At 56.8% G+C, this 22036-nt stretch overlaps 1 protein-coding gene and 1 long non-coding RNA gene across 5 annotated transcripts in view; one reads left to right on the top strand and one right to left on the bottom strand.

The window, feature by feature from the left end:
• TMPRSS2 (transmembrane serine protease 2) overlaps window positions 1-22036 on the bottom strand; it is a 302633-nt gene that overhangs the window by 7045 nt on the left and 273552 nt on the right. For 2 of the 4 annotated variants that reach the window (XM_082721982.1, XM_082721981.1), the window contains exons 2-8: window positions 18234-18304; window positions 16072-16294; window positions 11103-11189; window positions 10280-10399; window positions 4756-4882; window positions 3508-3618; window positions 1249-1292 (exon numbers count right to left, since the gene is read on the bottom strand). In XM_082721982.1, coding sequence (XP_082578108.1) covers window positions 1249-1292; window positions 3508-3618; window positions 4756-4882; window positions 10280-10399; window positions 11103-11189; window positions 16072-16294; window positions 18234-18248 — 727 coding nt within the window. In that variant the 5' untranslated portion in view covers window positions 18249-18304. Of the gene's footprint in view, window positions 1-1248; window positions 1293-3507; window positions 3619-4755; window positions 4883-10279; window positions 10400-11102; window positions 11190-15741; window positions 15843-16071; window positions 16295-18233; window positions 18306-22036 lie in introns of those variants that run through there. The other 2 variants (XM_082721983.1, XM_082721984.1) reach the window with 2 other exon arrangements.
• On the top strand, window positions 312-3594 carry LOC309860292. The gene is made up of 2 exons (XR_014309302.1): window positions 312-934; window positions 1607-3594. It is a non-coding gene; the product is annotated as an uncharacterized lncRNA (long non-coding RNA).

Raw genomic sequence — 22036 nt, 5'->3', positions numbered from 1 at the left:
CCACGTCTCCTGCCAGACTGCTGGGGCCCTGCGGCTGCCTCTCGGTCCCACTCGTTTGGGTCTGAATTCGACAGAGTGTGTCCTAGACGCTCCCCGGACCCCCCCAGACCCCGGGGGAGCTTCTGCCGGCCTTCGATGCCGCCTGTCATTTGGCCCTGATCCTGTCAGGGTCTCCTGCACAGCCAGGTGGGGCATCTTGGATAACAAGGGGCCCGGCCTGCTTGAATGCTCAGAGGCCCCAAGGTTCCTGAACAAAGCAAAGGCGGGTGGGGAGGAGAGGGAGGAGGAGGGAGGAGGAGGGAGGAGGGGGAGGAGGGGGAGGAAGGGGGGGCAGGGAGCGTGAACCCGCAGTGCCTGGCCTGGTGCCACTTGTGCCAAGTTCTTTGCCAGAAAGGGAGACGAGGCTTCCTTTGTGGAAACCCGGGGTCACCGGTGGGGAAAAAGCCTCGTTTACAAGACAGAGCCTCCAGATGGGAGGGGGAGGGTGAAGCGGGGGCCTGGGAAGCACAGGGAGCAGCTCACCGTGGACCAAGACCAAACGAGAGCGGGAGGCTGGAAGGGGGTGCTGCAGTCCCAGGGGATTCTGTCTCCGAGCCCCTCCCGTCCCCTGCCCTGTCCCCATCCCCGACAGCGTAGAGGAGCTGGCTTCCGTCAGTGTCCCCCCATGCGCCTGCAAACTGCTGGAGCGTGGGGGTCTCATGCCCCACGAGGCGGACGGCGAGGGCTGGAGGATGGGGCAGGCACCACGCTCTCTTAAGGCCTGAAGCAGCTTGAGCTGAGCCCAGCCGGGAAGCAGTGGCCGGGACCCCCCCAGGAGTGGCTACTGGATTCACCTCCTGAAAAGCTGAGCTTTGGAACCAGTAACAGGGCCGGGCCACCCCAGAGAGGGGAGCACAGGGACGGTGCCTCCCACACGGACAGCGGTTTGGAAGCTGTAAGTAATCCCCACCCGGGGATGGGAGGAGCCACGGCCTCCAGCCCCACCTGGAGGGGGGCAGGAGAGGGGGGGCCGTTAGGTTCCCGAGACTGCCTGTCCTCAGGGGACGGCTGTCCTGGACCCGAGGCTGAAGGCACCTCTAGCACACCGTCTTCCCAGAAAGGTGTTCCTTGCAGGGAGCCGGGGTGCGGGCAGGACGCAAGGCTTCCAGACACATCCCAGCCCATGCCCCCACCTCCCCAGACACCAGGGAGGCATTTCCGAGCCTACTGCGTGTTCCCTGTTTAGGGGGGTAATCGAGAATCACTTACCTATACAACGCAAAGAAACCACTGTTTTTGAGACGCAGATGTCACTGCAGAAGAAGAGGGGACACTCTGGTCACTCTGATGCTCAACCCTCAAAATACTTAGAAATAAACATTTTCTTCCAATGTTCTCACGGCCCGGCCTCCCCAGTGTGGAAGGGCCCACGACCGAAGACCTGGATAAAGAGAGCAGATCTACATGGGGGCACCGAGTCCAAGCCCGGCTTTCAAGTCTCCACTGTGTGCCTCTGGGCGGGCTGCGTCACCTCCCCGTGCCTCAGTTTCCCCATCTGTAGAGTGGGACGAGAAGGGTACCACGTCGGAGTGGCACCCTGTAACATGGCTACAATTTTCATCCCCAGGACTCGAAGTCAGCCCCTGGTTTTGTCCGGAAGCCATCCGGAAAGTTCCGGGTTCCTGCTTTACAACCGCACGGAAAGCAAGGGCAGCTGATCACTGACTCCGGAACCAGAGAAAAGTTACTCGTTTGGGAGGGAAGTGTTTGAAGTTACAGCTGAAAGATGAATGACCAACTATACATAGTGAGGGAGAGAACCAGCCCTAAGGTGCTGGCAGGAACCGCGTCCCAGCCACACGGTCACCGACAGCCCCCTCTGCTGGCCACCAGGAGGGATGGCACCCATCTGCCAATCTCACCGTAGCCCGGCTTCACGCCCGCCCCCTTCCAGAAGCAGTGCTGAGATTCCAATCACAAAATCACCCTCGCTTCCTAACCGCACCCGGTCCAGAGCCAAGCCCTGCTTCCTGGAACCTCCCCAAAATGATCCAACAAAAGCTCAAGTCTGTTGTACAAAGTGCCCTCCGCCACCCTCACACTGAGAGCCCCGTGCTTCCCCGGACACTGCGGGTCCTGCTGGTCTTGGACTGCGGGGCTTACCCACCCCGAGAGAGGCCACGTTCCCATGAAGAAAAGATGTTTTCTGAGAATCACGAAGCCAACTGTCCTCTCCGTGGAGGTGCCGCGTGCGGCCGCTCGGACCCCAGTGGGAGCCTCTGACCCGGGTATCAACGCAAAGGAAGGAGCCTTCCACCCGCCCTCCCACATGTACGGGACACCCCATGCCAGCCACAGACTTCCTCGTCTTCCCTGCCAAGCCGGTGGCCACCTCGTGAGCTCCCGGGGCTCTCGTGGCCAGGAGGCAGCCTTCTGTCCCTGCTCAGCCCCGAAGCCGCAGGGAAGTGTCCGCAGAACGGAGACACCCAGCGTTTACGAAGAGCCCCGGCAGCTGTGCTTAGCAGAACACAGCCCTGCTGTTTTGATGCCTGCACCTGGCGAGCACAGCCCTCCTCCTGGGCTCACCCTGTCACATTCCTGGGGACAGCCAGGCTGGGCAGCTTGGGCGGAAGTCAGCCCCCTTGCACCGCGGTCAGCAGCCACCAGGAATGCAAACTGCTGCCAGCCTCCCACTCAAGGGAAAGGAGGGGCGGCATGGTGACTCCCAAGTCGAGGGCAGCCCCTGGCAGCTGGCCAACAGGGAGGAGACGGCTTGGCTGGCCACCTGGGGATGAGCGATAGGGACCTGGGAGCGGACCAAGGCCTACGCACAGAGGACACTGTGTGACTTTTACGTTAGAGAACATTCAGGTAATAATGATGATCCCGGGAAGACAGCAGGACACTGATGCGATCTCCGGGAAGCAGGATTCCTGGGCTGAGACTGGCAAACACCCGCGCAAAGTGCGATCAGTTGGTCCCCAGGTCTGCGACCCTGAGGCTTTCTCTGGACACACATCCTGTACAGGTAGCATGTACGTCTCTAATGTCCAGGGAGTAAAGAAAAGCAGTAAGGGGGCGCCTGGGGGGCTCTGTCGGTGCAGCGTCTGCCTTCAGCTCAGGTCATGACCTCGGGGTCCTGGGATCGAGCCCTGTGTGGGGCTCCCTGCTCTGGGGGGAGCCTGCCCCCCCCCCCGACTTCCCCCTCCCGCTTATGCTCACTCACTCTCATTCCGCTAAATAAATAAAATCTTTTTAAAAAAAAGAAAAGAAAGCGGTACGGAGAACTCGCCATTTTATGACATCATCCGATGCCGTCAAGGGCACCAACAGTAAATAACCCTTAGCTGCTTCCCAAAAATGAACCCAGAGCAACCAGCCCCGCTTACGGGTCCCCTCTCCCGCCAACGAGAAACTCAGCGACACCCGGAATTCCGGCTCAGGGAAAGCAGCCTCGGCACGGACTCCCCGTGGTGTCTCCCGGTCGCTCGTTACCCATCTTAGAGGGAGAAAGGCACCGCCCAGCACCTGTGGTACAGCTTCTTGTACAGGTCCGTATTGCCGGCACTTGTGTTCAGCTTCATAAAGCTGGAGGCTCCGCTGTCATCCACGATCCCTTGGCTAGAATAAAAACTATTCCTAAAAGAGGCAGAAAACGTTAATTAAAACAACGGCTTCACGATAAGCAGCCCCGAGTCCTGTGCCTCTCATCGGACTTCTCTTGCAGGGGGTTCCAATGAAGAGAAACACCGACGGGCATTTGGAAAACAAAACCCCAAGTTCAAATCAAGTGACCTTGGGTTAGAACCATCTCGTCCACCGCCCGGCAACAACCTGGAGTGTCCGGTAAAAGCTCTCCACTGGCCTTTCTCTAAGCTCCCAGGATCAGGGAGCTCCAGGGTCAGGATAAAGAAACCAGAGGACAGGAAGTGTGAACACAGGAACTTCAGGAAAGGGACAGACGCTGAAAGCCGTCCGGCTGTAACCTCCCCTCAGGTCCTGAGCTGCGAGGGGGGCCTCACTAGGTCATCCGACTGCAATCTGAGAACGGCATTTGGAAATAGTACGCTAGCTAAGATGCCAAATTTCTTATCAAGTGGTAACTAATTTTGAAAACCGGCCTCTGGCGAACCCCTTAGGACGGCACAAAGGTCATATGGGGACACTCCAAGGAAGAGGTGGTGGCATTAAGGTAACATGGCCCAGCCTTTCCCCGTGGGCCCAGATGGCTGCCATGCCCTCCGGGGGATGCTCTGGTGAGCCTCCGGCTGGGAACCCCTGGGAAGGGCCCTCTTGCCTCTCCCACCCTCCCCGTGGCCCCGGGAAGGGCTGAATTCTCTTCCATAGAGATCTGATGTCCCTTCTCTCCTGTTCAAAGGCTTCGGTGCCTCCCCCAAGCATGCACAGTGAAGGCCAAGGATGATCTCTTCCCTCTGACCTCCCCCAGGGTCCCGCCCCTGCCCATCTCCACCGAGGTCCCACGGGGGAGGTTAAGGCTTCAACTCTGCCTAGAGGCTCCTGGAGAAAAGAGCCACCAAAGACCCTCAGCTAGCACCTCGGACCTTGGTGACCCCCGAGTAACGGAGTGGGACGGCAGTGAATCTTGGTCACCAGAGGCAGGAAGGGGGCGGGGGAGGGGGGGACGCAGTGGGCACCTGCCGGCTTCCCCCGCCAGCCCTGGGCAGGAGACCACTGTCCCGGCGTCGGTGTGCCGGGACATTCAGGGAGGAACGGAGAGGACCCTTCCCGGGTTCCCGCAGCGGGGGCCGCACTCACCGGTAGCCCATGTCCTGGCAGGCGGCCCTCCCGTAGCTGTCGCTCCAGTCGTCCCGACACACGGGGTGCCAGGACTTCCTCTGGGCGGAGTACACCTGGAGGATGAAGTTCGGGCCGTAGAGGCGAACTGCGGCAGGGGAGAGGCTCTGTGAGCTCCGGGAGGCCGTCCGTCACCCCCGAGCCCCCAGCCCTCGACACAAAGGCTCAGAGGGGGCCGCACCGGGTCCCTGGTCCCCAGGCACGGACCACCCCGCAGGGGGCGTCCCCGGTCTGTCCCTCTTGAGCCCACAGAAGCGAACGCAGGCGCTGGGCCGAGACCCGGCCCGGATGTTCAGCAGCAGCGATCGTCCCAACGGCCGGAAGCGGGGAAGCCTAAGGGACCGTCCGCGGAGGAACGGACAAGGTGCGGTCCGTCTCCACCACGGGGTGCCCCCAGCCCTGAAAGGAGCCAAGCGCTGGCCACGCTTGCACCCCTGTTCGCCCCCGTTTCTGTGAACTGCGCCGAGTAGGAAATCCACAGCCACAGAGGGCAGGTGAGCCACTGCTTGGGGCCCAGGGCGGGGGAGGGGCAAGCGGGGGTGGGGGGGAACCTCAGCCTTCCCTTAGCAGGTGACGAAGTATTCCAGAACTGATGCAGGGACGGCCGCACTTGCATGGATGTGTAAAAACCACCAAACTGTATAATCTGTTTTGTTTATTTATTTGACAGAGAGAGAGAGAGAGATCACAAGTAGGCAGAGAGGCAGGCAGAGAGAGAAAGGAAGGGAAACAGGCCCCTGCTGAGCAGAGAGCCTGATGCGGGGCTCGATCCCAGGACCCTGGGATCATGACCTAAGCCGAATGGCAGAGGCTTTAACCCACTGAGCCACCCAGGTGCCCCTGTTTTTTGTTTTTTGTTTTTTTAAGGTTTTATTTATGTCAGAGAGAAGGAGAGAGAAAGAAAGTGCACAAGTAAGAGGGAGAGGCAGGCAGAGGGAGAAGCAGGCTCCTCGCTGAGCAGAGAGCCCGATGTGGGACCCTGAGATCATGACCTGAGCCCAAGGCAGACATTTAACAGATGGAGCCCCCCAGGTTTCCCCAAATTGTGCATCGTAAAGGATGAATTTTATGGTATGTGAATTACACCTTGATACGCTGATTTTTTAAAAAGTAAGTGAATAAGGTAAAGGGTTTCTTAAAAATGACCTTGAAACGATCCTTTTGAACAACAAGCTGACCCCTCATGCCCTATACCCTGGGTCCCAGCGGGGTGCCCCAAGCTGTGCCTGGCGCCCTCACACACGCTCTACCTCTAATCCAGCAGCGCCTGACCCAAATGACCCCAGTTCTTTTGCTTAAAGAAGCAGAACATTACAGACCTAGTTTAAGCCTCGCTTTATTCCGGTGCCTTCTGGATCCAGGATCCCGAGAATGTTCCCTGTGAGCGGCCGCGTGGAGACGGGCACAGCCACAGAGCGGGAGCCCGTGCGGCCGCAGGCCTGACCCGGGTCCTGCGGCCTGACCCGGGTCCTGAACTAAGAAACGACCCTGAAAAGGGCCGTGAAAGAGGGCCCCGCCGCGAAACGCTCTGTTCCAGGCCATGCAAAGTCGAAAAGCGTGTGAAACCGTGAAACCGCGCTCTGAGGTCTGGGGGCGGGAACCATGGGATGTTGAATGTGAAAGGAGGGCCGGTCACGGCAGACCTCATTCCCGCCGCCCGTCTGTGGCCACAGCTCCCTGCATGTCCTGAACGACACCGCAGCCCCAGGCTCATCATTTCCTGATGCTTCCGGAGTGAGTGACCCCACACGCCCCGGGCCAGCCAGCCACGTGCTCCGTGGGCGGACAGACGCGCTGTGCTCCAGCCCGACAATGGACTAGGACTGTGCGCTAAAAAGAGAAGAGCCACCAAGCCAGGAAAAGCCAGGGAGGAAGCTCAAGTGCCTATCACAGCGAGTGTCAGAAGCCCATCTGGAAAGGCTACAAGGCATAGGATTCCAACAGGTGGCACTCTGGAAAGGGCACAATTATGGAGATAATAAAACCATTCGTGGTTGCCGAGGCCCAGAGAAGGAAGAGGTGGAGAGGCAGAGCGCAGACGGTTTTCAGAGCAGTGAAAATCCTCTGTATGATATGGGTACGATATGACGGTGGTTACAGGTCACGATGCATTATTCAAACCCACTGTCCAAGTGCAAACACATTATGCATTTGCCCGCATGCCAAGAAAGAACCCAAGCATGAATTGAGAACTCAGCTCACTCTTCATTAAGAAGACTGTATTAATCATGGACTCATCAATTAAAATGAAAGCCCCCTACCAGCACAAGTGTTAAACATGGGGCAGATGTGTGCGGGGCGGGGACCGGGGGAGTCCGGACCAGACGCTCGATCCTCTCTCTACACACTCAACACTGCTGAAAAATAAGGTCCGCTAAGTTTTCTAAGAAGTCACTGGAATTAAACATAATTTCAAAATTAAAAATAAAACAGACCCTGCGGCACAGCAGAAAGCAAAGGAGACACTGCCTTCTGGATTTGTGGTCATTTTAGAGGCTTTTCTCCCCTCCGGTGTCTCTGTGATCAAACGCTAACAGGGAGAGGTGACGTGGAGTCAGGAGGACACCGGGGGGGACGATCACCGGGGGGTGGACACAAGTGTCCCATCGCTACTTGGTATACCTGGAACTAATATTCCCCGGCACGCTCACTAGCTGGCATAGGAGTAAAAACTTGAAGGGGCACCGGGGGGGGGGGGGGGGGTGGCTCAGTCGGTGAAGCGTCTGCCTTCGGCTCAGGTCATGATCCCAGGATCCTGAGACTGAATCCCGCGTTGGGCTCCGTGCTCAGGAGGGAGCCTGCTTCTCCCTCCCCCCCACCCCCTACTCATGCTTTCTCTCTCTCAAATAAAAATAAACTTAAACACACACACACACACAAAAAAAAACTTTTAAAAAAACGCTAACTGGGGAAACATGACAGTTGATACACCAGAGAGCTGGAGATGGTCTCAAGTTCAAATTCTTCTCCTCAGTCTTAGGAATTTTTCGGCTTTGCTGAGGTGTAACCGACCAAGGACAATCGCCTACGCAGGAGGGGTACGACCCGGCGTTTGGAGGCGGCACGCACACCCTGTGAAGCGGGCGGACGTGCCCACCGCCTCACGCAGCGGTCACCGTCCTCCGCGGGGAGAACGCCTGAGGTCCTCCCTCCCACCCAGTCTCAAGTGTGCGAAACAGCGTGCTCCCCAGGCCACCCCGAGCTGTGCTTCAGTATCTCCCGTGACACCGAACGGTCCCGGAAACCATGGCCACGGACACAGTACGTGTAATTCAATACACATACGCATATTCGAGAGCAGGTATGCTCTGAGCAAAGAACGCTCCGCGCGTGTACTGGACCGCTCTCCCGGGATGGGTGATGCTCCAGCGTCAGAAGACGCGCGTTCCAAGGACAGTAATTTCCGCTCTAGGGGGGACTAATTAAACGCACAGCAAAGGTATGCTCTGATCTGATACAGAGGACACACGCAATGCCGTGTGCACCAATCTTGTTTTCTATCAGTAATCGATGGGGAGTTGTACAATCCCGAATTCAGCTGGGTCGATCAAATTACACACATGCCAACGCTCTGACCCGGCGGTCTTGTTTCTGGGGGTGTTTCTCCCCGACGTGCTCCTACGGTTGGAACACGCGTGTCATGTCCATGGAGACGAGGGGACTCCCAGGGCCCTGAAGCCACACACCAGAGCACAGAAATGGTCCCCAGGATGTGCCATCTGTGCCATCAAGACCTGCCTGTCAGCTTTTCCACTTAAAAACTCTCCAGAAGGAGAAGCAAGAAACACCTATTGCTGCCTGAGAAAGAAGCGTGATTGGCTGGTGAACGGGCACGCACGTGTGCGTGTGCACATGTGTGTACGTGTGCGCGTGTGTGAGCACAGCGGGGGACATGGAGGTGTCCCTGCATATCCTTTGGTACTTGCTGATGCTGATCTGCTTGAGGACATTAATTCAAAGTATTTTAAAAAACACAGTTTAACCATTAAGGGGGGGGGGGTCTGCAGGACACAGCACGTCTGCTGGAGTCTGTCCTCGCACACAGCACGTCTGCTGGAGTCTGTCCTCACACACGTGCGTGCCCACACGTGGAAACACCAAACGCCATCACACAGGACACCTGAACCGCGCTCCACAAGCCCAGACGCCCCCGACTCAGGAGAACGGTGACAAACCATCATCAGCAACACACGGGGGAGACTCAGCTGTGTTCTAAGTTGCAGGCACAAGTGGGTCACTGCCCAGCGCACACACTCCCCCGGCGCGGGCGCGGCACGCAGGACCGAGAGGCTCCAGTGGGGGACAGGTGACCCCAGGGGCCCTATGGTGCCGGGGCCCACCTTCCTCTCCGGACTCCCCCCGATGTGCCCCCCATAGGTGCCAAGACTGGGCAGGGAGGGCATGCAAGGCAGCAGTCCTCACCCTGGAGGGCACAGGACTAGGCAGGGGACCCACATTCCCCGCCGGCCACAGGCCTCCCCGTGCTTAAATAAAGGGGAGAACTTAGGGCAAACTTGAGGGGAGAGGGGAAAAGCTTCTGGTCATAGTCCTGGTGCTCCCTCGGACTGCAACTTTGAAATTTGTTTAAAAACAAGAGGTTCTTGGAGGGCCTGGGTGGCTCAGTGGGTTAAAGCCTCTGCTTTGGCTCAAGTCGTGATCTCAGGGTCCTGGGATTGAGCCCCGCATCTGGCTCCTTGCTCAGCAGGGAGCCTGCTTCCCCCCCAACCCCATGCCTGCCTCTCTGCCTACTTGTGATCTCTGTCTGTCAAATAAACAAATAAAATCTTAGGGAAAAAAAAAAAAGGTTCTCAGTTAAGCGTGTCAGAGGGGCGCAGCAAGGAGCAGGACGCGGGGGCGCAGTACCACAGGGCCACGGCCACAGCCCCACAGCCAGGCAGACGGGCTCACACGTTGTGCCAGAGGACAAACTACAAGGTCATCAGGAGAAATAAGCCAGCTGCACACCAGAGGCAGAGGTCAGCTACACGCACGGCGGATAACGCCAGCTCCTCCACGTCCGCCCACCCACACGACACGGAAACCGCCCACGGACGGTCCCCTCGGCAGGGGCCAGGCCGGGGTCAGGGTCACGCCGCGGCTAGCTGTCCATGGGTGCAGGCATCTCATCCGCACACGCACCCTTTTCCAGGACATCCACTCCACCCGCCCTGAAATCTCTCCTAACGATTAACAGAAAATAATAAAAAGCCAGAGCCGGGTGCCTCTCTGACGAGAGATCCCCACCGTGCTGAAGGCGAGCAGCTTGAAAATACAGAGCCCAGCTCCGCGCTTGGGAGCCCGCTGTCCCCCTCCCGCCGCTGCGAGGCTGGGCCAGCAGTGCACTCTCTGAGCCTGGGTCCTCGTCTGCGGTTAGAGCATCTGGGTCGCGGTTCAGTGACCTCCCCTGGGTGCCCAGGACGGGGCGCAGTCTGGGCATCAGGGCACAGAGGCTGCCTCCGCGGGTGCACACGTTGCCTCCACTTACCGCATCGGTTCTCGTCCTCTCCGCTGGGGCAGTGCAGGACCCCGTCGCACCAGTGAGAGGGGCTGATGCAGGTTCCCGACGAGCCGCACTCTATCCCGGACACGGAGCATTTGTTCTCCACTTGCGAGTGACGGGAGGGAGACCCAGTCAGCCGGAGACGCCGAGAAAACCTCACGCACACAGCGCGAGTTCCGGCGTCCTCTCTCAGGGTCCCAAGTAACAGGAAGGAAGAACCCTCCCCCCACTCAATGTTACTAAGGAGCAGATGTGTCCTTGCCACCATCAACAGCAAAGCAGCAGCGCTGGCAGTCGGCAACAGCGGAGCACCTGTTGCAAGTGGGAGGGCCCGTGGCCTTGGACTTGGACAGCACCCCAGGTCCTCTCTGCCACACAGGTGACCTCTGAAGCTGCACTGCCCAGGGCGGACGGAAAAGGCCGGGCTGCAGGTCATGAGGTGGCACAGGACAGTCACACCCCAGCATGTAATCGGTGATGCGGCCACCAAGATTCAGGGACAGGTGTGGCTGAATCCCGAGGCCAGGACTCTGTGCTCCCCAGTGCCGGGTGATGCCTAGTGCCCACAGCACTGGCTACAGCTGGAGTGGGTCAGTGCCCACCAGCCCACAGACCAGCAGGAAACATTAAAGTGACTCAGGACAGCCCAGACAATGCAATCGGATGACCATGGTTACTCATGTGTCCCCATCACCAAAGAGAAGAAAGAGAAGACAGCTGCTTGGGGGAGAGAAACTTCAGGAAGGCTGGTGGGCCACCCACGGGGAGCAGGCACCCCACAAAGGCTTGGTTCCCCTCCGACACTTACTGAACTTCCAGAGCAGAACCGCGGTCACAGCGGCTCCAGCCAGGACGGCCCCCAGGGAGATGGTGATGCACAGCGCCTTCTTGGCCTCTGGGGAAGGGAGAGCACACGACGGAGTCACAAAGTTTCTTTAAGCTCCACTCTCAAATCTTACCCGCTCCTTTTAAAAGAGGATGGCACATGAAGCAGAAATTTCTCATACACTTAAAAATGAGACTTAAAATTTTAAGAACATGTCTGGGAGATCTTATATCTCCCACAGGAGAAGCCATGATAAGAAGTAACCTTTACTTACGGTAAGTTTTTTTTTTATAAAGATTTTTATTTATTTATTTGACAGACGAGATCACAAGTAGGCAGAGAGGCAGGCAGAGAGAGAGGAAGAAGCAGGTTCCCTGCTGAGCAGAGAGCCCCATGCAGAGCTCGATCCCAGGACTCTGGGATCCATGACCTGAGCCGAAGGCAGAGGCTTTAACCCACTGAGCCACCCAGACGCCCCAACTTATGGTAAGTTTTAAAAAGTATGGCTTTGTGGGGCACGTGGGTGGCATGGTCGGTGAAGCGTCCGACTCCTGCTTTCAGCTCAGGTCATGATCTCTGGGTCGTGAGATCGAGCCCTGTGCTGGGTTCCCCACCATGCTCTCTCTCAAGTAAAGAAATAAGTCTTTTTTTTTTTTTAAGATTTTATTTATTTATCTGACAGACAGAGATCACAAGTAGACAGAGAGGCAGGCAGAGAGAGAGGGGGAAGCAGGTTTCCTGCTGAGCAGAGAGCCCGATGCGGGGCTCAATCCCAGGACCCTGAGATCATGACCTGAGCCGAAAGCAGAGGCTCAACCCACTGAGCCACCCAGGAGCCCCAATAAATAAGTCTTAAAAATATAAAATGTTATGGTCTTAGAGTAGTCCAGTAAATTATTCATGTAAAAAAATGCCTAAAAGAAGGAAAAATACCTTGTTTCGGTGATGACAAGTATAAGAAAACAATAGCAATGTCCCCAAAAGATCACCTCCCTGGCAACAGTGCTCAAGGCAGAATAAATCATTCTAACCCAAGACAGTTCAGGGAAAGGCTGCCGCAGAGACCCGTGTCCTGTCCTCAGGCGCCATGTGTGGCCGTTTGTGCTTCAAATACCTCTCGTGACATTGATGAAATACTTATTCATTCGTAGTTATGTAAATTCAAATGTTCAACGGCTACATGAGGCCAGGGGCTGCCTCTATGGACATAGAAATAGAACGTTCTATGGCAGAAATAGAACGTTCCTGTCCCTGTGGAACGTTCCACTGGGGACCGCTGACATTCGTCCACTCTTTGGCTTAGGCAGGAGCACTGGGCTCACATCTCGGCCAAGAATCAAGTCATTTGGAGCTGGTCCCCAGTGCTCTCCAGTCAAAACAAACCCGCAGGTCACTGTTGGTCAGAGCCAAAAGTGATTATCAAGGGTCAGACACACCACACCCAAGACAGGTGTATTCCTCAGAGGAAGCAGGGGAGAGGCCGAGGGGAGGAAGCAGAGAAGGCATTCACAGACCCTCCCAACCCCTCGGTTTACAGGAGGACACCCAGATCGGTGTCCCGGAGTGTGGGGGAGACCGGGCCCCCTGCACCCATCTGTGCCTCTGGAGTCTGTTGGACCAGGGCAGACCCATCCAACTGGGCTCAAAGCCACGGCTCTCGTCCTGCTGCCACATTCTCAAACCCTAGTAGCAGGCTTAGGAATCGCCCGTGGCACCCGCTAACGTGTTTCCTGGCTGGGGAAGGGCAGGCGTAGATCTGCAGTCCTAACAGGTTCACGGGGGAGGCAGAGGCCACTGGTCTGGAGAAAGCCACATGCCACCGAACCGCGGTATCAGAACACAGGGCTGGACAGGGCAGGGCGGAGAGGCAGAGGACACTCAACAGGGGACGTGGCAGATGCCCAACGTTGACTCCTTAGCCAAGGAGGGTTTCTTCCTTTCGGGGGGCTTTCCTGTTCTTTGATCCTGGATAGACTGACCTGGGTATTTCTCTAGGATAAGATAACGCCTGCGGTGAGCCAAGAGCTATTACATGAAGTCTTCTGCAGGTCTCACTGAGCAGACAGCAATCTGCCCAGCTCTCCCGGGGAGCACGCAGGCAGGGGGAACCCTCGAGGCTACCTTTAGAGGACGGGCACCTTGCAGTCAGTTGTCTGGTCAGCCCAGACTTGACTTGGGGCCAATCTGCAAACGCAACGCCATTGCATTTAACGACAACAGACTACTCATGTACCGTGGTCACCATTGAGTCCGTCTCTCATTGACTCGGCCCTAACTCGACCAGGGTCAACCATCTGCATCAGACCGTGACCTTCAGCACTCCGAAATCCAGACTTGAGGGTGTGTGAGCACGGGGACTCAGCGTGGAACCTTTCGGACGGTTGCTGGAGCAAACAGACAGCAGGGAGGCCCCAGAAGGCCCGGCCCCTGCACTCCTGATGGGTTCCTCTGGATTTGTGCTACTAAGTCATGCGCAAAACACTCTCGAGGCTCTGAGACGGCTAGATACTGCACGATTTCAAACGTACGGCGTTCTGGAAAGAAAAGCCAAACTATGGAGACTGAGATCTGTGGCTGCCAACGGATGGGGAGCTGCAGGGGGGCTGAATGGACGGAGCATGAGGAACTTCGAGGGCGCTGGAACCATTCCGTATTTGACTGTAATGATGGACATGCCGTTACACTTTGGTCAAAAGCTACAGAGTATACAACTAAAGGGGCGTGATCCTCATAAAACTATGGACTTTTAATTAGTCATAATGTATCAGCATCAGCTCATCCATTGCAACAAGCGTGGCAACGCTCAGGCAAGATGATGGGACAAACTTGGGGGTGCAAGAGGGGGTATATGGGAATCCAGCGCTCATTTCTGTAAGCCGGAAACTGCTCCAAGACAGTCCAGGAATTTAGAAAAATATGTCCAAGGCCAAACATTAAACTTCTAAAATGTACATGCAAGTCAATAAAATGGTTTTCAAAATAGCAAAGTAAGGGGTGCCTGGTGGCTCAGTGGGTTAAGCGTCTGCCTTCGGCTCAGGTCATGATCCCAGAGCCCCAGGATCGAGCCTGCTGCTCCCCCTGTTGTGCTTGCTCTCTCTGTATCCGATTAGATAAAATCTTTTAAAAATAAAATTTAAAAAGTAGCAAGATAAACTCACTAAGTAATTTTTCAGTTCAAAGGGCGGTTTGATAATGCAGAGCCACACGTGTAGGCTTGTGTTCCTCCCTTATGAACTCACGGGTAAGACACGGACAGACTTCCGGCCCGTGCTTTCATCCCCTGGATGGTGACATCGGTGTCACGCAAGTGGGCTCGTCTTGTCTGCCTGGGCTGGACACTGACTAGTATGAACTCCAACTCCGAATGTCTAAGAGGGGACCCTTGGTTTCTAACCAAAGCCCTTCTGGGGGAGACAAGTATACCTCGGTGGCGTCTTCCTGCCGACCCCCAAGGCAACCTCAGACCGGGGGTCCTGGTGTTCGGCACCTCGGACATCTTGGCCGGGTGGTTTCAGTTCTGGGACGCCGTGCTGTGCACCACAGGTGTCCCCAGGGCCCCCTGCACCCACCCGGCAGGTGCCCCGCCGGCCTCTCCCCGGTTATAGCAAACAAGGGATCTCTAGACACTGCCGAGTTCCCTGGGAGCCGGATCACCCCCAACTGCCACCCGAGGGACTTCGGGGCACAGAGGGGATTTCCTTGATGAGAGAGGAACGGGTGGAGGGAAAGCAGGAACCGTACGGGAAAAGGGGTGACTGCGGAGGAGGGAGATTGAGGGGTAGGAGAGGAGGAATAAACCGGTTGACAGGGAGAAAGAAGGACCAAGAGCCGTTTTTGAAGAGTGAGGGACGCAGAGCCCCGCGGGGTCAGGAAGACAGGCGACAGCGCCGGTGAGGGGCTGCCGGGGTCTGGGGTGGGGCATGCCGGGGCTTCCCGCAGCACAGGTGTTGAGGACTCCCTTCTATTCTTTAGGAGGTGCTGGAGGCACATGCAAGTTCACGCTACTGTTCCTCCTTACGCACGCCCTGGGCACACGCATGCTCGCCAAATAAAGAAAACTCCATCAGCTAAAAGGTTGCTGGTTTGGCCACGAGTACTCCTACCGGCTGAACTGGCTGGCGGCTGTACCAGTCCACCGGGCAGTTCTCAACACTCCACTGACCCGCACTAAAAGCTGGGAGGGGCAGGGCGCCTGGGGGCTCAGATCGGGATCCCGGGGTCCTGGGATCGAGCCCCATATGGGTCTCTCTGCTCAGAGCGGATCTGCTTCTCCATCTGCCCCTCCCTGCCTGCTTGTGCTCTCTCTCTCTCTTGTATAAATAAATAAAATCTTTAAAAAAAAAAAAGCCAGAGGGCTGCAGGAAGGAACGGATGAAGGAGAGTTAGGCAGAAGCATGTGGCACTGAAAAGGATCCGTCCCCGGAGCCCTCGCCCTGCCCTACGCCCGCTCTGCTCTGCCCCCGAGACCCTTCAAGCCCAGACATCCTCCCGTGTGCCCACCACACCAGCCACTTCATTCGCCGAGCCTGAAGCCCTCGCACATCTTCAGCGAGACGTGCTGTATCCAGGGAACCGCACCGCAGAGGAAGGGTTGGTAGGGGCTTCCCGCATCGGAGCTTACCCTTCATTCAGGAGGACGCACGGACAAGCCGCGGAGGCAGGAAGAGGGCAGGGAGGACCGGCTTGGGAGATCGATCACCCTGGGTGGGACGGGCCAAGCTGGGCCAGGAGAGTTAAGGAAAGTAAAGGAAGGGCTCTGCAGCCCGGCAGCTCTCCAACGGCCCTGGGCAGGAGGCGAGAGGGGCAGTGACAGTTGTGACAGCGGCGGAGAGGGGAGGGGCCTGGGACCCGCCCCAGCAGAGAGGGAGGACAGTCGGCGACAGAGCCCCCAGGGAAGATGGCCCCCAACGCTGGTTCTGTTGCAGGAATGAAATGCAAAAAAGGGTCCTACTTGCGGTACACGCCGTCCCCGATGGGGACTTGGGCTGCGTGCGGACGGCGGGTGTCGAAGCCTGCGTCAGCACCCTGGGGGTGTACTGGGGCACCGCGGGCGGGTAGTACGCGGCTGGATACGCCACGTAGACACTGGGGACCGTGGCGGGCGGCGCCGGATACAGGCTTTCGGGCTGGTATCCATGGTTTTCATAGTAAGGTCCAACTCCCGGCGGTGATCCCTAAACCATGAAAGAAAAAGTGAGTGAAATAAACGTCCGGTCACCCTCAAGGCTGGGCTTGCGTCCGTGGTGCTCGGACACGGAGCTGAAAACCTGCTGCAATTCTCGTCGGGCCAAACGCTGAACTCATCTGGACGAAGAACCAACCAGAACTTTCGATTCACAGTCAACAGTTTTTGTATTTGCGTGGTTACTGACTTTTTTTTTTTTTTAAATAAAGAGAAAGGAAACGGTCAACACTGAGATTGAGTGAAAAAAAAGGTAAAGAAAAACTGTGTAGTAGCCTGGGCAGGAGTCCACAGCCAGACCCTGAGGTGGAGAGCACGAGGGCCGCGGTATCCAGGCATCTACACTCCTGGCCTCCTGGGAACAGGACAACTGTCCCCCACGACAGTGCAGGTATGACTCGTGGACCCATTTTGCAGAGAGGAACACTGAGTGACAGAGGGTAAGAAATTTACCGAAACAGTCATCCCGCACGTTATTCTGAACGTTCTTTTTCTACTTCCTCCTTCTGTAGGACACTTGTCACCACTGACTGAGGGACATTTAGAGAGTCTGAATGCCATCCCGCTGCGATGAACTTTCTCCCAAGGCACCACACCTCTGGGGGGGGGGGGGATTCGGTCTCTGCGCCCAGGACAGGGACGGTGCTGCCCCAGCCGCAGATTTATTTTATGCCGTCCCCGCCCGTGTCCTTGGAATGTCCTTCTCCTTGCTCTCTGTCCACTCAAACACTGCCTCCTCTGGCTGCCCCCACACGACCCCAGCTGGCCAGTCTGCGTGTCCCCTGCTTCTGTCCTCCTTAACTGCCCACTGGCGGGGCCACACAGGGAGGCCACCTGGGCTCCCCCCATCTGAGAGCCCTTCAAACTTCTTCCCACTCATTCATTTCTCCCCCTGCTTCTTGCTGACCGGGGGCTCAGACAGGACTGGTGTTCTGAGCCGAAGCAAAGCCATGCTTTATTTTAAGTGGGGCCTCCAGGGAAGCGAGACTATACAGGAATGAGCCAGAGTTAACTTCCACTTAATAACTCACCCATGCTCTCCTTCAAGTCCAAAGACTGTTAACTCTGAACCAGAGCGGTGGACAGAAAGAGAAACAGTGTAATCTCTCATCTAAAAGGGGCACCAAAGGCCAAAAAAAAAGTAGCACATGGGTTTGGTCTCTATCGGAAACATCAGAGAACATGCTGTCCCACCAGGAAGGTCGCGGCAGGCACAGCGGGCTGTCCCGGCGAAGCCCTTGCAGGGGATCTGAAATTTAAAATGGATCCAGTGAAAATAAAAACCAGAGGTGCTGAAGAGGGAAAAGCAGGGGGCTATTTCCCAGACACAAGATACGGCGGATGTTGGTTAATAACCACAGGTCTGTGCTGTGTGCACGCATTCCCAGGCCGAAGAGGAACGAGTGAGAGACAACGGGGAGCGAAGAGGCTTCGTTTGTCCCCGGAGTTGTTTCGGGCGCTGGGGCGGGGGGCCTCCAGGGAGAGGGACAGTCAGCCCAATGCGATTTCAATCACGGCCTCCTTCAGTTCACTGGGACGCAGGGCGGCACAGGGGTCCGCTGGCCGGCGATGCCTCCCGTACCCGCTCTTCCCTGGGACCCACTCCCTCCCAGCGCAGCGCCCCCTGCCCCTGGCTGTCCCCCACAGCCCAGCCTGAAACTCACCTGCAGGGCAGGAAGAGACGGGGCCAGTGAGCAGCGCACACCCCCCCCCAACAGCTTGGGGCGCTCTCCGCGGGCGCAGCTGCTGTGTGTCTGCACCCTGACCCGCCCCCGCCCCCCCAGTGGAGACAGCGCCCTGACCCGCTTCCCCGAGCGCACCCATTCCCTGCGGCCAGCTCTTAAAACGCAGCCCAGCACACACTTCGGAAAGTAACAGCGGAAGTAATGGAGCTAGGGAAAAGTCTGGGAAGGTAATGATTAACCACTTACTGAGTTCAAAGCCATCCCGGTGTTATCAGCAGCATCGGGTGATGGCAAAGATTCTGGACGTTCAAGATGACCTAGAAGAAAGAACGGTGCCACTGTGTTATTTCGATGCCGGTTGTTTTTAGGAGACACACGGAGAAAGAACTAGAAGGTGTTCTGGGTGAGGGTCAGCCCGGGGAGGAGAGGTGGGCGCCCACTGTGGAGCAGGTGGCCCGGAGCTTAGTACCAGAGGGAGGCCACACCTGCCTTCCTAAATAAGCCACACGGAACCTCCCACTTCTTAATAAACACATGGGAAAAGTACTCCATAAAACACATCCGCACGCATCCATTTCTTCACGTACTACCCCAAATCCAAAAAAGAAAACATTTCAGAGCTAGCCCTTTCTTTTAGAAGAGTTTATTTATTTGAAAGGGAGAGATCACAAGTGGGCAGAGGCAGGCAGGGAGAGAGAGGGGAAAGCAGGCTCCCCGCCGAGCAGAGAGCCCGATGCAGGGCTCGATCCCACAAGCCTGGGATCATGACCTGAGCTGAAGGCTGAGCCTTAACCCGCTGAGCCACCCAGGTACCCCTCAAAACTAGCCCTTTTGACAGTTTCCGAGGTTGGCAGTGATGAAGAGAAGGTTCTGTTGTTGGCAGATGCTGGCAGTCATTTCAAGAAAAACCACCAGCATGGAAGCCTCCATTCAGGCATCACGCTCTCCCTCCTGAGCGCGTGAAGGGCTTCTCCCCGCCCCTCGCTGCTGTGTTGGAATGACCAAAGAACGCTTCAGAAAGAGCCTTCCAAACCCTCCATCCCAAGACCACATTGCCGATGAGAAAGCTCTGGGCTTCATGCCCGCCGAAATGTGCCGGGCGCACAGTAGGTACTGAAACATCAGCAGGCGGCACAGTGCCGTGGTCGAGCCCGTGATCTTTGGGATCTGTGACCTGGGGCACGTCAGTCAATGTTCCCCGTGCCTCAGTGGTCTCCTCTGCAGGGGATGAGAGTGTCCCCCGGAATGGCCTATGGAGGGAGCTGCTGCCGGCTGCCGTTCCTGTTCAGGGAAACTGATCCTAACACCGACAGAGGCGCCTCGAAGGGGCAGGGGAGGCGGCCAACACCGAGGCATGTGCAGGGGCGCCTCGAAGGGGCAGGGGAGGCGGCCAACACCGAGGCATGTGCAGGTCTGCAGATTTGCCTCCGGGGTTTCTCCCCAAGACCCAAGTCTACCAGCTCAGAAACGCTGGTGCAGCTAAACGCAGCAGAACCGGACCCAGGCCACTTCCTGCCTCCTGTCCGTCCGCCCCCCAGCTCAATTATGACTGGACTCGTTAAACTACAAACAAACAAAACACATGAACTCGCTATCAATAAAAATGTGAACATGGCTTTTCAATCGTGGGAAACCACCAATGAGTAAGTCATGATAAAAACGCATCTGGTCATTTATCTACTTCCCACGGAAAGCTAAAATACGAGAATGAGGGGGCGCCTGGATGGGTCAGTCTGTTGAGTGTCCAGCTCTCAATACAGCTCAGGTCTTGGTCTCAAGGCTGTGAGTTCAAGCCCTGGGTCGTGCTCTACCCTGGGCGTGGCGCCTACTTCCTAAAAATAAAGGGGGGAAGGGCGCCTGGGCGGCTCAGTGGGTTAGGCGTCTGCCTTCGGCTCAGGTCATGATCTCAGGGTCCTAGCAGCGAGCCTGCGTTGGGCTCCCTGCTCAGTGGGGCTCCTGCTTCTCCCTCTCCAACTCCTGCTTGTGCTCCCTCTCGCCATCTCTCTCTCTGTCACATAAAGAAATAAAATCTTTTTCCAAAAAAAATCAAGAAATTTTAAAAAATAAAAGAATGGGTTCATATTGACAGCTCTAAGGGTTTTTTTTAAGTTTAAATAACAGGTCAACACCCTCTGGGTACGAGGAAAGAAAAGATCCTCCTCTACTAACACACCTGTCCCCCGTCTGCTCCTTACGGCCATGAAGGCGGTACCCCCATTCCACGCCGGTCCTCGCGGGGCAGAACATCGTAGCGTGTCCCTGAAGTTCCTTTCCAAAGCATCCTGCCCACACCTCAGCACTATCTCACCAGGTCTAGGTTTGGGTGAAGTTTCAGGAAATGAGAATTCGACCCCCTGGCCGCGTTCCCAGTTTAGGAGCCTTCTGAAAGGACTGATCCGTCCGAGCTCCAAATCCGCGCTTCCTATTCATGCGCGATCCCTAGCAGTGAGAGACCAGGAAGCTGGGGAAGGAAGGTGCACCGGCGTCTGCGGCCACAGATTGTCCCATAAAAGCCACAGGACCCAGAAGTAATCACAGGATAATCCTATCTCGTCCAGATCCCACGGCCCACAAAAACCTCAGAGCCAGAAACACCCAGTGCGCCCAGATGGGCCCCCGCGGACTTTGGAACAGGAGATGGGAGTCGTGCTGCCTGTAATTTCTCTGGCCAAGAAGCAAGAAGGGGGGACGTGCCTCCCTCTGGAACCGGATTTGCGAGAACCACCGCCGTCTGGCAGGCCCGGGAGCCACACCGGGTCGGGTTCCTTTTCAAAACAGGCCATTTACCGAAATAATGTCGTGCGTCCAAAAAACACATAGTACAAAGCACATAGACACCACACCGCAGGCGTTCCCGCAGTGAAGCGCATCTCTGCAACCGGGTTTTGAGCAGAACAAGGCAGCCAAGATCTGAGAGCTCGACGCCCAAATGCTCTTTCCTGTCACTTAGAGGACACGGACGACTGTCCCTGATTCCGGAGAGTCCGCCATTACAAAGGGCTCGTCCTACAAGTGGGAGAGAGCAAACGGGTGACAAAGTTCCTCGTCCCTCCTCGTCCTCCGCCTGCTCCCACACCAGCACCGACCAAGTGGCCCACTTGAGTCACACGACACAACACTCCACGGCAGTTTCGGTCACTCCGGGCTCTCTTCTCGGAGAGCTGAGTCACCCCCGAGCACCTGCGCAGCCAGGGCAGGACCGCGCGGGGACATCCTGCCTGTGCCCCATGACAGGATGAAGCTATTTCCAACCACGAGTCTTTTCTCTGGGGATCTCAGGAGGCACTCGCTGTGTTTTGAAAACCGGCAAACCGATGCACACGAGGTCAATCTCATAGATCCGGACTCCCATCTGGGGGCCAGGGTCTTCCTCATACCTTCATCCCCGCCCATCCCACCGCGCACACACTCACGCGTTTGCAGCTGCGCGGAGCCCCACGGGGCGCCTTCAAGACGCCGGGGGAGTGACGGGGTGTGACAGGATGACGAGGCCCCACCGTCCTGGACCCCCGCACCCCCCTCCTTCAAACTCCGAAGCAAGCAACACCAACACACACGCCCTGTCCAATAAACAAGTGATCCCTGAACGCTCCTTGTGTCTCAACCACGGCCCAACATGACATCATGCGAAAAGATGCTCTCATATCCTGTCGCGGATGCAAAGTGCCGTGAGACGTCAGTTACGGGACAGTGGTGGGTCTGATCAACCCTTCCACACAAACAAGTATGAGACAACCGGACGGAAAGCCTGCGCGGTGATTCACACGGGAACGAGAGAGACAGAGACAGAGACAGACAGAGACATCACCTGGGAGAGGCACCGCCAGCATCTTCCCCGTTTCTTCTTCCATGAATGCCTCATTGTCCCGGTGCGATTGCAAACTTTTTAGGGCAGGAATTGGGTCGGGTTCTTTTGGCTCGTTTGCTTTCTTCCAAGCTAAGCTTTGTAGCTTACAAGAGTGTTCTGATATTTTCTGAGTTCCGGAGGCCAAGTAAGTGAGATGGAATTAGAGAGCGAGCGCCCCTGGCCGCAAGCAGCCGCCACGGTG

This window comes from Mustela nivalis (assembly GCF_964662115.1).
Source record: "Mustela nivalis genome assembly, chromosome: 1".
NCBI lineage: Eukaryota > Metazoa > Chordata > Mammalia > Carnivora > Mustelidae > Mustela > Mustela nivalis.
This window is presented reverse-complemented; position numbering and strand designations above follow the sequence as displayed.